The following is a 21,103-nucleotide window of genomic DNA, read 5'->3' as shown; positions in this document are numbered from 1 at the left end:
GACTCCAAGTATCGTCCCCGTTCTGTGTCCAAAAGAACAAACATAGCCTGCAGAGTTTACAAAATTACAAACCATCCACGCACCGCTCATGGCGTGTCTCGACAGCTTAGAGATCTGTTTTTTTAAATTGGGCACATAACGAGGAGCGCCGCCGCACCGAGGGACGGCGGTTATAATACTAATCATTTTGGAAGCCTGCAGTGGACTGTGGCGTGGTCATCATACACTACAGAATTATATTGATTGATTGATTGATTGAAGAATTTATTAACAGTTTGCAGAATTACAGTACATTTCAAGCACAAACTCAATACAAAGGCTGTTAACTGTGAGTGGACGACCCAATTAAGCATTACACTTGTTTCCAATAGGGTCCACCATGTTCAAATCATCAAAACATTTAGAGACGTACAAATAGACACTTCTATAGACAGAACAGGAATTCATCATAAAGGAGGTAAAAAGGGAAAAGAAACATATACAGTGAGGGGAAAAAAGGGGTGGGCGGTGGCGGGGGGATTCACGTTCAGCTCCGTTAATTTTGTTTTTTGTTTGTTTTCCTTGGAGGAGCTGCGTTGGGTCCCCAAGTCGGCTCCGTGGCCGTACCTTGAGTTGGCTGTGTGGCCGTGACCGTCTCTTGTGTTGTCCTTGCGTTGGGTCCCCAAGTCGGCTCAGTGGCCATACCTTGAGTTGGCTGTGTGGCCGCGACCGTCTCTTGTGTTGTCCTTGCGTTCGTGTTTGAGGGATTCCGATTTTACAGGGGCCAGTTTCGAATTGCAGCCGTCCGTAGGTGCCCTTTGAGAGCGGTTTTGAAAGAGTCAAGGGATTCGCATGTCTTAATGACAGTTGGTAGGGCGTTCCACATTTTGGTGGCATAGGAGCGAAAAGAATTTAGTCCCTTGTTTGTGCCGAATCTGGGTTGTACATGGTTCGTTGCACTCCCTCTGGTGTTGTGGGTGTGGACTTCGTTAACATTAAGGAAGTATCTAGACAGGTACATGGGTATCTTGGTGGTGTATCGAATCTTGTGGACCAGACCCATTTCAAGATGCTGTACTCTGTCGTCGACCCTAAGACATTCCAGCCTGTCGAAGTGGGCAGGGGTGAGGTGGGTTCGGGGGGCTAGGTCAAGTAGGAGCCTGACCAGTTTGTTTTGGGAAGTCTGGAGCCTGGTTTTAAGGGCCTTTGAGGTGCTGTGGTACCAGGAGGTGCATGCATAGTCAAAGAAACCCTGTACAAGGGCTCCTGTTAAGGTCTTCAAGGTGTTTTTGTTGACCAGTGAGGAGATCCTGTAAAGGAATCTTGTTCTATGGTTGACCTTTTTGATTACGTTGGTGGCCATTTTATCACCGGAAAGATTAGCCTCCAGGATGGAACCTAGGTAGGTAATTTCATCTTTACGTGTGATAACATTGTCACCCACTCTAACCAAGAAGCCATTTGCCTTGCTGAGATTACTATTAGAGCCAAAGAGAATGGATTCAGTTTTTCCCAGGTGTAAAGATAGTTTGTTATCAGCGAGCCAGGTGCAGATTCTACCGAGTTCAGAGCTGAGGGCATTTTCAACCTGCAGTTTGTCCCTGTCCGAGACCAGCAGTGCTGAGTCATCTGCGAACAGGAACAAGTTGCAGTCACAAGCTGAAGTCATGTAGTTTACATATATTAGGAACAGTAGAGGCCCTAGTATGCTTCCTTGTGGAACGCCACAGCTCACTGGGAGGGGGGGGGACAGTGTTCCGTTCACTTCCACCATCTGTTCTCTCCCCTCCAGGTAGGATTGCATCCAGCTCACTGATGTGCTATCGAAACCAATTGCTTTTAGCTTGTTAACCAGTATGGAGTGGTTCACGGTGTCAAAAGCCTTTTGGAGGTCCAGCATGACCATGCCGCAGTATTTGCCAGCGTCCACCTCTTGTTTGATGTGGTCGCTCAAAATATCATTTATATGGATCGGTTGGTGACTATATGGTTGATTATATGATTAGTTATTCATCGCAGCCAGCCATGGGTTTAACGAGATAGCTCAGTGCAACTGTCTGCAACATGACGAAAACCAGCTATCGTGTGATAATCCGATCCGATTGATTTTATAAAACATCACTCACGGTGAGCATGCAGTGACACCGCAACATTTTGTTCAGTTCCAAGTTTTATGAACACAAAGGCAGGGTAATATAGCCTACACACACTCCTTATGTTTCCAATTCATTGCAAGATATGATTTAAGCATTGCATTTCAGAGGGGCGGCGTTTAGCGCACTTTTTAAATCATGCAGTTGAAGAATAATTAAATGAAATAAATTAATGTCCGTCAATGCGCACCAAATGTCACTTTTTTGCGCTCCTAAATGAACTTCAAGTCCTCCTTTAACCAATTCCTTCACAGTTTCCAGTGTCAGCTTATAGTTCCTTCGTTATGATTTTTTAAAAGTTGTATTATTTACCGCACCACTATCTTGGCAGCGGTGGCCGAACGGATAGCGGCGCGGTCTTGATACCGGAAGGTTCCTAGTCGAATCAGCCGTCCGACGCGTTAAAATTACCACCGCTGAAGTGCCCTTGAACAAGGCATTGAACCACTACGATGAAATGTGTTCTATGAGCAGGGCCTGGCTGGAAACAAGTTCTTGAGCTTAGCCCAGATACCCTGGGTAAATATAGATTTCATTTCATTTCATTTGTCCTTTGTTCTCTCAGCCACGCTGTCCGCCGTTCAAACATTTGAACGGCAACGCAGTCTCTGTCTGTCTGTGTCTCTCTCTCTGTCTCTCTCTCGCGCTTTAATCATAAAATGGTAATTGGTCAATACGTTATATTATTTATATAAAGTCCACATTTATGTCTGCCTGGCTCAGCTGGGTCGGGTCTCTCGGAATGTCGGAAATAATCGGATTTCGGTCGGACTCGGCGCAGCAAAAACGAAATTGTCACGGATCCATTCGGGTTCGGTTTAACTATTTGAAAATATTTTCGGAACGGGTCGGAATCGGTAACATATCACAGATTAATTTAAAGAGTAAAGAGAGCCTACTGTCAGCTGTCCAGCAGTCCAAATATTATTAAATTAAATTTCAGAATGGTAGACCTGAGGCCTACCATATACCAGGCCTCAAGCCTGAGGCCTATACCAGGCCTGAGGCCTACCATTGCGTGGCACATCTATGCACGGAACGTCTATGTTCACAGGCGTCATGCTTCACTGCGCGTGCGTAGAACTTTGAAGATGAAGAAGATGCGTAAGAAATCTGTACGGGAAACGCGGCCATTGTTAACACTAACATGTCTAGCCTAGTTACAGTATAATAATAATAATAATAATAATAATAAATATAGCTGTCTCCTCTTGAATGAGCTATACGCAATACGAATGCTTTAACTCAGAGGTTCCCAACCACTGGTACTAGTACCACTGGTGTACTTGAGCCCACCTCTGGTGGTACACAGAGGAGTCGCCTAAAAGAGGAGAAAAAAAGACAAAAGTGGAATGAAATATGTATATTACTAGAGGTACTTCTTCTGACCAAGAAATTGGTTGAAATAGGTTATCCAGCCGTGCTGAAATGAGCATGACAGCACACCTAGCAGAAGATTTGAGAACGGATTAATAACATTAGAAATATCGTGTTAGTTGTGCTGATTAGTGATTAGACAGAGTTTTGTCAGAGCAGCAGCAATATTGGCTTAGGAATGGAACAAAAAGGGCAGTATACTCTCCTGTATTTTAACAGCAGTTATTATGGTGGTACAAATATTTTCTGAGGTGGTACTTTGGTATAAAACGGTTGGGAACCAATGCTTTAAATAGCTGGTTGGAGACTGGAGATGACGTCACAGCACAGAACTGACAAAACTGCGAAAAATGACGGAACCCTTAAAAAAATAGTCAGGGATTTAGTGGAGACGGGTAAACCTATTTATCTAACTAGTAATTCTAGATACTCCGTCCTCAGAATGCGTGATTGCGACCTCAGACAAATTTTTTTCATTTTCAAACGATTGCTATAGCGCCCACCTTTGGCCAATTGAAGTAAGACTGGTTCAGCGCTATTTGGCATGACCCTGATCTACCATACTGTAAAGTTTCATAAACATGGCTGTGACTCTGCATGTATGAATTAGGGGCGGAGGAATAATTCTCCTTACCCTTTGACCAATGGTCTTGGGCTTCGCGTCTTCCCCGTATCTACCATATTGCTGCGTTTCACAAGAAAAATAATGCACGGTTATGCCAGAAATGCTATTTTATCCGGGCAAATACAATAAGGGACCATAGCAACTTATCCGCGCGTACAGAAAAAAACGCATGCAGGTCTCATTGAAAATGAACTATAGGTGCGTTAAATCGCAGCCCGTTTGAAAGGACCTTTAGACTAACAGAATGTACCATGTACAAATTGTACAATATGTCTCCCTTCTCGTCAAGGTTTGGATTGGGCCATTGGGGAGGGGTCCCTATGACATAAATCCAAGTATCCAACCACCTCACGCTACAGAATAGGCTCCTGAACTATGGCTTTACTTACATGAGTTCAACCCTGCCAACATGAAACTCAAAGGAGCAATAGGATGTTAAGCGTGAAACGTGACAAACTTCTGAAATTAAATGACTAGATATTATCTAATTATAACAATTCCAATAAAAAGTGTCAATTAACCAATAAAGTCCTATACAAAAAAACAATATTAGCTTAGCCAATCTACAATCTCACAACATGCTGTGAGCTACATTACTTATACATGACTAGTCCAAGTGCCTATCATATCCAAAAGTAGGATCTCAAAAATAAAGTTGGAAACTCATGCAATTAAGTTTTTTTTTCTTTAAACTTTTGGTAGTTAAATATGTGTCAGTCTTGACAGACCAGTGAGGACCAGACCAGTGAATAAATCTGAAATACCAAACACTTTTATTTCAAATCTTTACAGATACAACTACTGTAACAAATAATCAAGTAACCAAGTTAGATGATGCAAAAGGTGAATAAGCATTAGTTGTACAAACAGTGTCCAGAATCATGTGAAACTTAGTGCCAGATAAACTTTAACAGACAAACCTTTATCTTTATGGATTATCATGAAAACCTAATGACAAGTGCAACAAGAACAGGTTGGAGAGCTTCATGGTTGTTTTGACCATACAACAGTACCTTTCGGTTGAGTTATAAATATTCTTGATAGACATTCCTCTTAATCTATAAGAAACCAAGTGAATACAGCAATGTACAATTTGTCGTAGTTATTTTTTGACAGTTTCTGAAACCCTCCGTCCCATCATTCCCACCACTAACTCCAAAATTTAAATTAGGTTGACAATAAAACAAAATAAAGACCAAAACAATTATTAACAAAACAAAACAAGTATTTCTATAGCAAGCCAAATGTTTCTCTGTTCTTCGGGTAACTAAACAAGGTGGAATCTTGGTCCGGCTCTGGCGATGTCACTCTAGGGCTCAGTCTGGGCCAACCCGATAGCTTGCTGCTTCTTCAGGACCAGGAAACTGTAGAACTGGGCAGCTGCATGCTTCCTGTTGTTCCTGCACAATTCCAGCAGGCTAACTGAGTCCTGCCCGGTCTTGTCCATGACACGCTGTTGAGAGACAAGCACAGGGAGCAACATTAGAATAGTGCTGCCTTGTTCAAATGGAGCAGGTTGGTTGCCGGCTCAGAATTAGCGCATGAATTCATACATTGGGAGGTGAAGCGGTGAACAGTCGACACCAGCGTCCTCACTTCCCACATTCACACACCAATGGTGGCAAGCTCACACCGACCGACTCATTGGAGGCAATATGAAAATGAAATTAATCCCTACAAGACATTCATAGTCTGATGAGATATCCCTTTCACTCTCAAGTAGAATGTGCAAAATAAAACAGGTGTGTGTGGTGTGTGTGGTGTGTGTGTGTGTGTGTGTGTGTGCGTGCGATGTGCGTGCGTGCAATAATTATCGATTTAGCAATGCATCGCGATTCAGCCGTGCAGCAATGTGACATAATCGATAATCAAAGCCTAAATATAATTATATATAATTATAATATAATTATAATACTCCATATATTATAATATATAATAGAGGGTATGCGCGTGACATCATCAGCATACCTAGAAGTTATGCAGGAACGCCTACTGAGTGGCAAACAACTACTTCTGGCCTCGACAGCCAATACATCCAAACAGAAAAGTCACATCTGATTGCATTAAGCAACGTTAAACGACATTAAACTCACTTTGTCACTGACTTTGCCACTCACTTGTGCATGTGCATTAAGGTTGGGCGATATGCCAATGTTTTTCAATCGCCCATCGTCTGTCCAAAAATCGCCGATGGACGATATATTCGTGTCATAAAAGTAAAGTGAGAACAGCTCACTACAGGTCGCAAAAAAGCCAGTTTTTGCAGCGCCGTTTGCTACGCGTTGAGAGCTTGTAGATCCGTCTATTTTTGCAGCGCAGCTGCGCAGCCAGGGTAACAAAATAAGAAATAAGTTACAGGTGGAGATGAAGTGAAGTTGGAACGGACAAGCAGCTGCAAGCCAAGCTAACATCACAACCACTGGCTGGTGACAGTGTTGTTAGCCGCAGCAACATGTAGCCTTCCCTAGTAACTTCTCCTCCTCCCGGGCCCGGAGAAGTCTTGCCTCCCTCCCCTCGGAGCGCCGGCCCCCCATGCTGCTGCGGCTGATCCACAAGCTCTCAAGGCATCGCGTCCTGCCTGTTTTTGCAGCGCCGTTCGCTACGCGTTAAGAGCTTGTAGATCTGTCTATTTTTGCAGCGCTGGTGTCGGGGTTCGTTCATGTTGTCAATAAAAAAATAACCTAGATTACAGGCGAAGATGAAGTTCAATCAGTGGGTTGAATCAGTAGCTACACGCTAAACTAAGCGCTAAGCTAACGATCCCCGAGCCTACACTAACACTAGCAGCCTGTTTTTTATTCCCCCCCCGACTTCACGGGTGGCGCATTGGGATTGTGATGAGACACGAGATAGCAGTGTGCATTCTGTTGTGACTGTATATTATTAAACTGCATGGGTCTGGACTCCGGAGCGTAAATGTATGTAGGCTACAGTACAGTAGCCTCCCTCGGCAGTCGGCTCGGTCCCAGCCTTTACTCTGGCCGTTCCCCGATGCTACGTGCGGGGACTCTGGGAGCATACCATTATAACGGGGGGATTTCCACCCGGCCGCTGTTACTACTTTGCTGGCCCAAATTGATTCACACGTTGCTCACACTTTACAGGTTAATTGGGCTAATATTTTGCAAAAGAAAAAATCGTCCCGAAAAATCGCCTAATAAAAATATTCGGCGATTGGACTCGTACATTCGCGATTGACGATAGATTCGTATCGTCACCCAACCCTAATGTGCATACCCTCTATATAATTCTAAATAAAATGTTGTTCAGTATATCTGACTGCTTGTATTGACTGATGAAAAATTGCCATGTTGTGCAGTGATATAGAAAAGTGTGATGCATTGCAATGATCGTAGAATCGAAAGAATCAAATCATTTCATGGTGAATCGTAATCGAATTGAATTGTGAGGGCAGTGCCAATGCACACCTCTACTGGAGACCATGGAGCTTATGTCTATGTCGGGTTCTCTTGTTCCATCTCTTCTCCTCCTGGTCCTGGTCTCCTGTCTGCTCCTCGTCTTGAGAACAACATAGAACACACTCTTCAGCACAAATCACTGTCAGATCACGTCGCATCCAAATAAGGCGCTCATCTTCCAGATACAAAGTTGTGAGAATGACGATAATGTGATCAGTGTTGATATCGGCGACTAAAACTATGGCGAAAAATGTTCGGCGACTACCTTTTTTCATTGAGGAAAACGACATGAAAACTAAATAAAAACTAAGCTATGATGACCTAAACTAAGACTAAATATATTGACAATTTCTTCAACAAATAAAAACTAGACTGAAATGTTAGGAAGGGACTAGTGGAGAAGAGATGCAGTTAGACTAAAACTAAAACATTTCAGGTGATTAAAACATGACTAAAACTAAATGGAATTTTTGTCAAAAGACTGACTAAAACTAAATCCAAATTTGCTGTCAAAATCAACACTACCGCAACTCCAAGGGAGTCATCTTCTGAAACAGAAGCAGGGGACATTTCAGTTTGACATGTTTGCACATGGTACAGTGAGACATTAAGGCTAAAAGGATAACACAAAAAAGTCCTAGGGACTTGTTTCCAATGTGGTCTTATGTATTCAATTCATCAACATAGCATAAAAAACACAATACAAACACTATATGCACAAAGGAGATGGGAAATTACACTAACTTGATTCATAATACACTAGTGTCTAAGCACGCAGTGGACTGCCATTACTGGAGAATAAAAAAGTAATTTAATTTCACATTAGAGAACAAAAAGAAAGAGAGAGAGAGAGAGAGAGAGAGAGAAAACATTTCTTAAACACATTGACTGCTGGATTAGTTTTCCCACTAACCTTTGAAAAATCATCCAATATTCTGTGTCGCTCCATTCCACGTGCCTTCAAATGGCGTGCACGCGTGTCCTAGAGTCGAAAAATAATTATGATCCATGTGCGACAATCCGTTTGAAAAACACAGGTGATCGTGTAGAGCATACATGAGCAACTGGCGGCCTAGGACTAGGTCCAATGAATTTGTATTCAGTGTTTGAAATTAAATAAAAAGAAATACTTTTCAGGATTCCAATTGGAAAATAGCAACAAATAATTCAGGATTGCGACGTGTTTTGAGCTTGTAGATCGGCTATTTTTACTACGACAGTAATACGCAATGTGGCTCTATGGAGTGAGTGTGGAAATATAGTGGCCCTCTCCATCATCAAAGTTGCCCACCCCTGGTGTAGAGAGAGCCCTGGTTACATCAATCCCTTAGGAATGCATTATGTGGAGATTTTCCACCGGCTCCCACAGGCACGGGGAAAACGTTTCGTTTTCTTCCGGTCATGTGATCGAAATGTGTCACGAGGTAAACCGAGAGACACCGAATCCAGCCAAAGACCATAGTTTAGCGAACAGCGCCCTCCAGTGCAATAAAACAAAACTCAGGTAACTCGGGTTCAACAGAGAAGGACACAATTCACCCTTTGTCAGCCTTCTGATTGGTTCCTGACTGTCTAACCAGCAGGCTCTTTCTGCCTTGTTCCGCCCTGGTTCCGCCTTGTTCATGTTGAATTTGCTAAAACATCTTTTGGGGAAAAAACTAAAAACAAACGCCCAGTCACCATGCTGCACCTGTGATGTTCCTTTTTACTGACACCAAGTTTAAAATAAGAGATTTTAAAACATCAATATGAAGCAACTGAAAAACATGATTTTTAAATGGTAGTGGATGGAGAGAGAGGATTTTTGTCCAACCACGAAACGGCAACCAATGGGTGCGAAGAGGGGCACAACCACAGGCGGGACTTCACAAAGGGTGAATTATGGCCAAAAGTCCGGAAACTCGGGTTTAGCAGGGAAGGACATATGGCCAAAAGTCGGGAAACTCGGGTTAAGCAGTCAATGTGTGTAGAAATTCCCACACCTACAAGAATTAGCATTAAATAAAAAAAATCTACCATTTTGATACAATGAAATTAGATTCAATACATCAACTGTAGCATCATAATAATCTGCTTAATGATGGCTTTTCAGCTGATGATTAAGACTGCTAGATGGTTTACTGTGTTTCACCAACTCAAAACAGAGAATATGATTATACAAGCTGCCTTCATAGACTTCAAGCATAATATGAAAGAGGGAGATACTGTACTTACAGGCAGGGTGGACTCAAGGGCCTTGCGTTTAGTGCCACGGGGGGTTGAGGGAGAGGGCATGATGGTCTCGTCTAGGGTCATTCTTCCACCGTCCATTGCAGAGGCCCCCAACATACTGGGCTCCTCCATGATAGTCTGGTCTGAGTGGAGAAATAACAGGAGACAGAAAAAGAGAAGGACATTGATAACAAATTCTCTTTGTGATCATTTTGTTAATGACAGCAACGGAGACGCTGATAGATAATAGTATAAAGCGATCTCAAACTGAATCAATAGAAACCAATAAAAGACGAGAATCTCGTCTTTAGCGATGTGGGCAAAGTGACTAAAGATGAGAAATCTCGTCTTTGGCACAGAATGAGAGAAGTATTTGTCTACTAGTATCTTTTTACCTGTATGAATTCTCATGTGTCGTTTCAGATTGTTCCTCTGGCGAAAGTGTTTGGCACAAACTGTACAAGGAAAGGGCTTTTCCCCTGTATGAATTCTCATGTGTCGTTTCAGACTCTTCGTACAGCCAAAGTCTTTGGCACAAACTGTACAAGAAAAGGGCTTTTCCCCCGTATGAATCCTCATGTGTTGTTTCAGCCCGTTCATATGGCGAAAGCCTTTGGCACAAACTGTACAAGGAAAGGGCTTTTCCCCTGTATGAATCATCATGTGTCGTTTCAGACTGTCCATATGGCCAAAGCCTTTGGCACAAACTGTACAAGAAAAGGGCTTTTCCCCCGTATGAATCCTCATGTGTTGTTTCAGCCCGTTCATATGGCCAAAGCCTTTGGCACAAACTGTACAAGAAAAGGGCTTTTCCCCTGTATGAATCATCAGGTGTTGTTTCAGATTGTTCATTTGGCTAAAGTGTTTGGCACAAACTGTACAAGGAAAGGGCTTTTCCCCTGTATGAATCCTCATGTGTCGTTTCAGACTGTTCATATGGCCAAAGCCTTTGGCACAAACTGTACAAGAAAAGGGCTTTTCCCCTGTATGAATCGTCATGCGTTTGTTCAGATTACTCATATCAGCAAAACCTTTGGCATAAACTGTACAAGAAAGGGGCTTTTCCCCTTTATGAGATCTTATGTGTATGTTCAGATTTCCCCTTCGAGTAAAGCCTTTGGCACAAACTGTACAAGTAAAGCGTTTTTCCCCTGTATGAATCATCATGTGTCTCTTCAGATTAAAGATATACGCAAAACCTTTGGCACAAACTGTACAAGAAAAGGGCTTTTCCCCTTTATGAGATTGTATGTGTATGTTCAGCTTTCCCCTTTGAGTAAAGCCTTTGGCACAAACTGTACAAGTAAAGGGTTTTTCCCCTGTATGAATCATCATGTGTTGTTTTAGTTTGGACATTATACCAAAGCCTTTGCCACACTCTGTACAATTACAGATCTTCTTCCCTGTGTTACTCCTCATAGATGCATGTTTTGATGATGTCGGGTCCTGGGACAGCTTGTTGGTCAAAGACAATCTTTGTCCTTTCACATGTTCTGCCTTGTGTGATTTCGATGTGTCTAAAGCTGGCCGATCTTCCATGGTCTCCTCCCTCTCATCACTGTCTTCAGTGATGTCGGATGCAGAACGGTGTGAAGAGAGCAGCTGGTCACCACTGTCCTCTACGTCAGCTCGTGTTGTGTGCATGTGTTCAGTTGAGGTGTTGGCTAGAGGCTCTGTATCTCTGTTTTCGTCATCATCTGCACGTGTCACTGCTAGTAACGACAATGACCGAGGAGCCTCCTCTGGTGTTTGAACTAGCTTCTCCGGTTCCTCTTCAATCTGTGGAGGTTGTGGTTCCCCTCGGACTAGACTGGAGTTCCTCTCCTGGTGTTCAGAGGAAACCACCTCTTCACACACAGGGAGGTACGGCAGGAACTCTGGACAAAAGATAAAATGACAGTGAACTCAGTTACTATCATACCATTAAATATAATGGCCGACATAGCAGAATCCACTAATTTAGAACCCTCTCTAAATTATTGGATTCTGCTATGGCGGCCATTATATTGCATACTTTGGAAAAAGAAGAGACTGCATAAACAGCTGTATGCTCCAAATAGTCAGAGCATGCAGCTGTTTGTGCAGACTCTTTATTTAGTAAGTAACACTTTGTGTTGCACCAGCGACTACACAGATGTGCATAAAACGACTCTTTTGCATGCATAATTCCGACCATAACGTATGTGACTGGGAACTCAAATATATAAGAAAAATCACACCTGTGTGAACTGAGTGGTGTAAGGTCTTATATAGACTGATCAACTGTGGCCTGACGTAATGTCTGACGTAATGAAATCACACCGGTGTGAACTGGGTGACCATAACAACCATGCTAATTTTTTGGTACGAACAGACACGTAAACTCATTTTTTGGTACGAACAGACACGTAAACTAACAAAGCCAGTTGTAGGAGTGGTTTACACCACTCAAAAATCATACCCGTGTGAAGTTGTCAATGGCAAATGTGAAACGGGACGAAAAGCTGTATAATGTAATAATGACCACACAATATAACAATGTTTAATTGATGTTAGATTTCACCATGATGTAAGATGTACGATTCCCCTAAAAAAAGTACTCTTTTCACCATGTTCATGTAAGGTGATTGGTTAGCCGAATTGCTCGTCTACATATGACGTAAATTTAACTTTCATTGTCAATGGCATTTAATGGTTGTGTTGCCACAAATTTACGTCATATTTCAAGCACATTTTATGTAATTTCTCCTTTTATTGTCAATGGCAAATGTGAGACGTGACAGGACGAAAAGCTGTATATAGGAGGGGCTAGCGCCCCTCAAAAAAACTTTTCACCATAATCATGTAAGATGACAAGTTGACAACTGAATTTATGTGATTGGTTAGCCGATTTGCTCGTCTACATATGACGTAAATTTTCCTTTCATTGTCAATGGCATTTATAATGTTTGTGTTTCCACACATTTACGTCATATTTCAGGCACATATGACGTAAATTTTATGTCCTTTCATCGTCAATGGCAAATGTGAGACGTGACGAAAAGCTGTATATAGGAGGGGCTAGCGCCCCTCAAAAATCACACCCATGTGAAGTGAGGGGCGCTCTTATCATCGTACATCATCGACATAAAATAGACACTATGCCTATTTGCTCAAACACTATGATGTAATATTCTAAATTCATTGTCAATGGGAATTTAATGTTTGTGTAGGACAAAAATAGACACTAAGTTTTCATTTTCAAACGATTGCTATAGCTGGAACGGAGTTAAGACACACCCTTTTGACACCGTGAACCACTCCATACTGGTTAACAAGCTAAAAGCAATTGGTTTCGATAGCACATCAGTGAACTGGATGCAATCCTACCTGGAGGGGAGAGAACAGATGGTGGAAGTGAACGGAACACTGTCCCCCCCCCCCCTCCCAGTGAGCTGTGGCGTTCCACAAGGAAGCATACTAGGGCCTCTACTGTTCCTAATATATGTAAACGACATGACTTCAGCCTGTGACTGCAACTTGTTCCTGTTCGCAGATGACTCAGCACTGCTGGTCTCGGACAGGGACAAACTGCAGGTTGAAAATGCCCTCAGCTCTGAACTCGGTAGAATCTGCACCTGGCTCGCTGATAACAAACTATCTTTACACCTGGGAAAAACTGAATCCATTCTCTTTGGCTCTATTAGTAATCTCAGCAAGGCAAATGGCTTCTTGGTTAGAGTGGGTGACAATGTTATCACACGTAAAGATGAAATTACCTACCTAGGTTCCATCCTGGAGGCTAATCTTTCCGGTGATAAAATGGCCACCAACGTAATCAAAAAAGTCAACCATAGAACAAGATTCCTCTACAGGATCTCCTCACTGGTCAACAAAAACACCTTGAAGACCTTAACAGGAGCCCTTGTACAGGGTTTCTTTGACTATGCATGCACCTCCTGGTACCACAGCACCTCAAAGGCCCTTAAAACCAGGCTCCAGACTTCCCAAAACAAACTGGTCAGGCTCCTACTTGATCTAGCCCCCCGAACCCACCTCACCCCTGCCCACTTCGACAGGCTGGAATGGCTTAGGGTCGACGACAGAGTACAGCATCTTGCAATGGGTCTGGTCCACAAGATTTGATACACCACCAAGATACCCATGTACCTGTCTAGATACTTCCTTAATGTTAACGAAGTCCACACCCACAACACCAGAGGGAGTGCAACGAACCATGTACAACCCAGATTCGGCACAAACAAGGGTCTAAATTCTTTTCGCTCCTATGCCACCAAAATGTGGAACGCCCTACCAACTGTCATTAAGACATGCGAATCCCTTGACTCCTTCAAAACCGCTCTCAAAGGGCACCTACGGATGGCTGCAATTCGAAACTGGCCCCCGTAAAATCTGAATCCCCCCCCCGCCCCCCCCTTTTTCCCCCTCACTGTATATATTTCTTTTCCCTTTTTACCTCCTTTTTGATGAATTCCTGTTCTGTCTATAGAAGTGTCTATTTGTACGTCTCTAAATGTTTTGATGATTTGACCATGGTGTCTATTTGTACGTCTCTAAATGTTTTGATGATTTGAACATGGTGGACCCTATTGGAAACAAGTGTAATGCTTAATTGGGTCGTCCACTCACAGTTAACAGCCTTTGTATTGAGTTTGTGCTTGAAATGTACTGTAATTCTGCAAACTGTTAATAAATTCTTCAATCAATCAATCAATCTTCGTGACACATTTGAATATTTAAAAAATAAAACATTTTAACACAAATCTGGTATGAGGGACACATAATGGCACAGAATGTTTTCAAATGGGGGTAATATAATAATAATACTAATACTAATACCGGTACTAATAATAATAATAATATCTCAAAGTTATAACACAAACAATGCATAAACACAAACATTGAAGACAAAAGTGAGGACGTAAATTGTGAATGGCCGGAATGAGATGTATGATGGTAAGAGCGCCCCTCACTTCACACAGGTGACAGGTGTGGTTTTTATAGTTAATAGTGTGAATGGCCCTTTAGCATTAGTAGATTAGAACAGAAAGTGATGTTTTATTTGTTTTACCTGAGAGAGTGTCACATGTAGTCTTCCTGTGTAGTAATGTCAATGTTGACACATCAGCCTCCTGTTCCTGTTCCTCTTTAATCTGCAGAGGTTGTGGTGGTTCCTCCTGGTCCTGGACCAGACTGGAGCACTTCTCCTCATGCTGCGGAGGTTGTGGTGGTTCCTCCTGGTCCTGAAACAGACTGGAGCTCCTCTCCTCATGCTGCGGAGGTTGTGGTGGTTCCTCCTGGTCCTGAAACAGACTCGAGCACCTCTCCTCATGTTGTGGAGGTTGTGGTGGTTCCTCCTGGTCCTGAAACAGACTGGAGCTCCTCTCCTCATGCTGCGGAGGTTGTGGTGGTTCCTCCTGGTCCTGGACCAGACTGGAGCACTTCTCCTCATGTTGTGGAGGTTCCTCCTGGTCCTGAAACAGACTGGAGCTCCTCTCCTCATGTTGTGGTGGTTCCTCCTGGTCCTGGACCAGACTGGAGCTCCTCTCCTCATGTTGTGGAGCTTCCTCCTGGACCAGACTGGAGCACCTGTCCTCATGTGGTGGCGGTTGTGGTGCTTCCTCCTGAACCAGACTGGAGCTCCTCTCCTCATTCAGTTCAGATGAAAACTCTTTACACACAGACAGGACAACAGAAGATGTGCACAGTATGTTGAATGTACACAACAAATGTTGAATGTATGTAAATATGTTATATGACACCAGGCATGTAATGATATATCGTAAATCGAAGTCTGGAAAACAAATGTGGGTTTAAAAAGCGTGAAAACTCCTATCGTGAACCTAGTATCGTGATTCGAATTGTATCATAAGTCGAGTGAATCGTTACCTATTTGACACGAAGCATGGACCAGTGGTGTAAAGTAACTAAGTACATTTACTGTACAATGTGGAGGTATTTTTTGCTTTACTGGAGATTTCCGATGTTCTGTACTTTTACTTCTAAAATATTGTACTTTTACTCCACTACAATTATTTGAAAACATTACTTACTAGTTATTTTTGTCATTTTGATCCAAATCATACATTAACCACTTCAGCCCTATATACCTGTACATTTCGGCCATTTGAAAGTAGAATGCATCGGATCGCGACACATTGTGAGCTTGTAGATCTGCTATCTTCAAAGGATGTTTATACATTTGATACATTTGAAAACTTTTGTACTTTTACTGAAGTAAATTCCAGACTTATTTGTTACTATTTTTACATCACATCCCCTGTATACATTTGTGTCTTTAGAGTTGCATTTTGAAAAAAGCATTTTAAACAGATTAGAATTTTCGTTTTTGTTACACACCTCCACATGTCTCCACATGTTTCCTCAGAAAATGCCTTCGACTGAAGCTCTTCTTACAATCTGTACAAGTATAGGGATTTTTCCCTGTATGAGTCTTCATGTGTGCCACAACATTGCCAACTCTTAGTTCACAGACTGTACATGTGTGAATCATCATGTGCGTGTTCAGGTTGGAGATTGAACTGAATCTTTTTTCACAAACTGTACACGTGAATGGCCTTTCCCCTGTATGAGTTCTCATGTGTGTCTTCAGATGACTTATGTGCAAACTTATTTTGCCACAAACTGTACAAGACAAGCTTTTCTTCCCTGTGTGACTGCTCATGGGTGTAGTTTGTTTTGATGATGTCAGGTCCTGGGAGAGCTCGTTGCTCAAAGACAATCTTTGTCCTTCCACATGTTGCGGCTTGTGTGGTTTCAGTGTCTTGAAAGCTGACTGATCTCTCCTGTTCTCCTCCCAGTCATCACTGTCATCAGTATCAGAGTCAGAACCGTGTGAAGAGAGGACCAGATCATCAATAGTTGGTTGTGATGCGCCACTGTTCTCTACATCAGCTTGTGTTTGCATGTGTTCTGTTGGTGCGCTGGCTAGAAGCTCTGTCTTTCCGTCTTCATCATCTTCACGTTTCACTGCTAGTAATGTCAATGTTGACCCAGCAGCCTCCACTGGGCTTTGAAGTGGCTCCTGCTGTTCATCTTTAATCTGTGGAGGCTCTGGTTCCTCCTGGGCCAGAATGGGACTCCTCTCCTGCTTTTCATCTTTAATCTGTGGAAGCTCTGGTTGCTCCTGGACCAGCATGGAACTCCTCTCCTGCTGTTCCACAGAAAGCTCCTCTTTACACACAGGGAGGTGCAGGAAGTCTAGACAAAATATATAATGAGAGCAAATCACAAAACGTTTGAACTAAGTTGCAATACAAACGTTATATTGTACAGACCATGAGCCAGTGGAGGTGGAGCCTGCCGGCTATATAATTTATTGGGGATTGCTATTGGCCACAAATTATAGGCAGACATTAAGCAATAAGAGCAAATACACAGTTACACACAGGTACACAACGCATCCTACTTGGCCTCACCCCCCGAACCCACCTCACCCCTGCCCACTTTGACAGGCTGGAATGGCTTAGGGTCGACGACAGAGTACAGCATCTTGCAATGGGTCTGGTCCACAAGATTCGATACACCACCAAGATACCCATGTACCTGTCTAGATACTTCCTTAATGTTAACGAAGTCCACACCCACAACACCAGAGGGAGTGCAACGAACCATGTACAACCCAGATTCGGCACAAACAAGGGACTAAATTATTTTCGCTCCTATGCCACCAAAATGTGGAACGCCCTACCAACAGTCATTAAGACATGCAAATCCCTTGACTCCTTCAAAACCGCTCTCAAAGGGCACCTACGGATGGCTGCAATTCAAAACTGGCCCCCGTAAAATCTGAATCCCCCCCCACCGCCCCTCCCCCTTTTTCCCCTCACTGTATATGTTTCTTTTACCTTTTTACCTCCATTATGATGAATTCCTGTCCTGTTCTTTGTCTATATAGAAGTGTCTATTTGTACGTCTCTAAATGTTTTGATGAATTGAACATGGTGGACCCTCTTGTAATCAAGTGTAATGCTTAATTGGGTCGTCCACTCACAGTTAACAGCCTTTGTATTGAGTTTGTGCTTGAAATGTACTGTAATTCTGCAAACTGTTAATAAATATTTCAATCAATCAATCAATCACGTCGTGGCACGATGTGAGCTTGTAGATCGGCTATTTTTGGTGAATGTTTCCTGAGAATAGGGGTGCTGGGGTTCAAGTGGTTAAATGTCAAGTAATGTGAAGATCATTTCAATCTGTCGTAATGGAAACTACTATTATGTTTTCCTCGTTCCACATAGAGGGAAAGATTTACATAGTTACATACCGTAATATGACATAGCCTAAATGTAAGGTTCTATAAAGCAACAATGTATAGGGGTGCCTTGGATGAAAACTTTACGTATTCCTTTACAGGGGTGACTTGAGAAAAGTTTGAGAACCTCCATGTGTCTCATGCACTTACCAGCACCACACTTGCATGACATCATACACACCTGACACCTCATACTAAAAGACCACAATGGCTAAGTTGCAGGCTTTTTTAGTGTTATCCTGTTGATTATGGTGGGTCAGATGTTTGTTACAGAACTATGTGACATAAGTTTTTATTTCATGATCAATAAAAACATCAATCAATCAAGAATCAGTAATGACTGGCATGGACCCACACACCTGCTCTGTGTAGTTTGATGTGTGGCTGTAGCATAGCGTCCAGCAGTTTGTTACGTGTTTTTTCAGTCTCCATCTCTCTCTGGAAAAGGTTGCACATGAACGATGCAGCCGCACGGAGACGCTCAATCACAAACAATCTGACATTAAAGACATCAGCACCACTCTGCTGCTGTTTGTCCAAAACACACACTATCTCCTCTCCAACAGACGTCAGGTGTTCATTTATCGACAGCCGTACAGACTCCATTTCTTGACGCATTTAACCTCTTTTGTCCCTTTTATGAGAATCTTTCACCGAGTTCTCTAGCTGTTCCTAACTTCCTACATTGAGCTCAGCTGAGTGACTTGTGATGCGAGTACTTTTCACAGCATGCTCATGCAAAGCACTGTCTTTTTGGCAAATGCAAATATTAGAGCAAATATAAGACTTCCGGTGGACGATCTCTTCAAAATAAGAGTATCCTCTAGAATAAACTGAATCCATTGAAAATTAAACTATTCATTTGCACATTAAAACTATAAATTAAGCATTTAAACCATGCTCTAGCCTACAACACACATTAGGTTTCTTCGTAAAAAAAGAAAGAAAAAATAACATAAATATAGCTAAATGGATAAATGGGTCATTCATACTATAGAGGGTAGCGTGACATCATCATCAAACCCGGAAGTCATGTAGGAATGCCTACAGAGTGGCAAAATAATACTTTCTGGCCTTGACAGCCCATGCATCCAAACAGAAAAGTCCTATCTGATTGCATTAAACAACATTAAACAATGTTAACTCACTTTGCCTGTTGCTTTGCCACTCGATGTGCCATTCACTTTAAGCATGCACATACCCTCTATTAGTGTCATTTCAGCATAGTAACTTTTTCAAGACAAAATATATATTTTTACAGGATTTTTACCTTTTTCCCCGAAGGATCGAGGGCATGTTCAGCCGTCAGAAATACATTTGTCCAGCTTAATGCATTATTTCCATATAAATATCAATTTACAATTTTACACTGTAACAGCGGGGACAAATGTTGGTCATAACAGGGGGACTTTTTATGCTAAAGGTGGCCATTACTCCTCAAGAATATGCTATCACATTGTGAACACAGAGCAAGATTTTAATATAGGGCAAGTTCGGAAATAGCACACTGAGCGCACTGTGCAATGCAAACTAATAGGTTCCGGTGCTGTATTTCAGAACGCGCCCATAGAAAGAAAAAACAGGTGCGCTTCCTCTGGAAACTGCCCTTTGTGCAGTGGGTCAGGTCAAATAAAGCGTTCTCAAATAAACATGAGAAATTGCATCCGAACCAGTCTATTTTGGAGTGCCGCTTTTTCCATTTAGTTGGTTTATTAGTTAAAGGACCACTTCACCACTTTTCAACCTACAGTATCTTCATATAATAGGTCCTCACTAATAATCATGATAAAATGGCACGATTTTTTCTACTCAGTCGGTGTCTCATAGGAGGGCTGTGGGCAGTTTAGAAACAGTTAGAACGTTTTTTAAACAAGATTTTTTTACAATCGTGAGAACGATGGCTTCCATTTTCGCATTGCAACTTCAGGACTAGAAAGGCTGCAGTTTCTATTAGCTTGTATTCCCCATCGATGATGTCACTGGAGGACGGTTTCTGAACTGCCCACAGCCCTCCTATGAGACACAGACCGAGTTGAAAAAAATTGCGCCATTTTTTCATGATTATTAGTGAGGACCTATTATATGAAGATAGGTTGAAAAGCGGTGAAGTGGTCCTTTAAGATTTTAATATATTTATCAACCATATTTTCAGAATTATGAAAATGTATAAATTCTCTATATTTAAGCATAACAGGGTGGGGACATGTTATGCTTTACCACATAATGCAACTTAAAACATTTAAAAAAGGCAAATTAAACAGTGATACTTCTTGTGTAGTGTTTCCTACGAAAAATATATGCTACTTTCTGAAGTCATTTGGCTAGCCAAATTACTTTTTTCAGACTTTTTTTGGGCGACTCCTCTGTGTACTAGCCTGGCTAATAAGCCAGACCGAATCAGCCGTTGGCAAAATAAAAATTGCCTGCCCGGCGGATTGCATCAGCGTAACAGGGGGGCACAGTAAAGTCATGGACAAAATTGATTTCAAGATTTTAAACAGAGAGCGAGAAGCGAGAAGCATTAGAATACTATATAAAGAATTAGATATCGATTGAGTGCAAAACATACTCTCCCCATGCCTTCGGCTGGTGGACACAAAAATGTACAATTATGTTGCTAGGCTATATACTGTACAACTGTACAGTATATACTGTATATGTACACCTACCCCAAACGGGGTTCCTGGCTTGAAAGGTAATGTTACGAAAAGGGTTTCCCATACTAACACAGTATGTACTGTAACACAGTCACAGTGTGAATAGTGAATGAAAGGTTGTAATCACAGTTTCCTTGGGGAAGAGTATGAGACTATATGAGCTTCAGGCAGCAATCATTCTACTGACGTTATATTGTGTTGACATACTCTGCCATTCAGATTGACTAAAATATTATTCATTTGAAGATGTTTGTGTGAATAATATTCAATGAAACACGTACATGTAGGAAATAAAAAGGTCACACGTTCAATCCAAAGAGCTTTATTGAAACAAATAAATTAATAAGTTAGTCAAGTGAGTTACTTTCATCCTCAGCAAGTAAGCTTTATTTTTTCTTCTTTTTTTCCTTCTTTTCTTTGCATCTCTT

The 21,103-nt window shown here is 42.1% G+C and overlaps 1 protein-coding gene across 1 annotated transcript; it reads right to left on the bottom strand.

Annotated features, from left to right (window-relative positions):
* Positions 1 to 4,912: 4,912 nt before the first annotated feature.
* Positions 4,913 to 18,691, bottom strand: LOC306938330 (uncharacterized protein). Its single transcript, XM_079522450.1, has 8 exons — positions 18,378 to 18,691; positions 16,104 to 16,964; positions 14,815 to 15,414; positions 10,160 to 11,641; positions 9,768 to 9,907; positions 8,467 to 8,535; positions 7,563 to 7,653; positions 4,913 to 5,587 (listed from the first exon to the last, which is right to left on the bottom strand). Exons 1-8 carry the CDS (start codon positions 18,634 to 18,636, stop codon positions 5,553 to 5,555), a joined length of 3,537 nt encoding a protein of 1,178 aa, XP_079378576.1. The 5' UTR covers positions 18,637 to 18,691; the 3' UTR covers positions 4,913 to 5,552.
* Positions 18,692 to 21,103: the final 2,412 nt, after the last annotated feature.

This window comes from Electrona antarctica, assembly GCF_951216825.1.
Source record: "Electrona antarctica genome assembly, chromosome: 15".
NCBI lineage: Eukaryota > Metazoa > Chordata > Actinopteri > Myctophiformes > Myctophidae > Electrona > Electrona antarctica.
Note: the sequence above shows the minus strand (reverse complement) of the source record. Positions and strands in the feature narration are given on the sequence as shown.

Bases quoted from the DNA above. Each gene is read 5' to 3' on its own strand.
- LOC306938330 (XM_079522450.1), bottom strand. From the start codon at position 18,636: ATGCGTCAAGAAATGGAGTCTGTACGGCTGTCGATAAATGAACACCTG. The intron at 9,908-10,159 runs GTAAAAAGATAC...TTCTCCACTCAG, and splicing joins ACACATGAGAATTCATACAG to ACCAGACTATCATGGAGGAG. The intron at 5,588-7,562 runs GTGTGCATTGGC...GTCTCTCAACAG, and splicing joins CTCCATGGTCTCCAGTAGAG to CGTGTCATGGACAAGACCGG.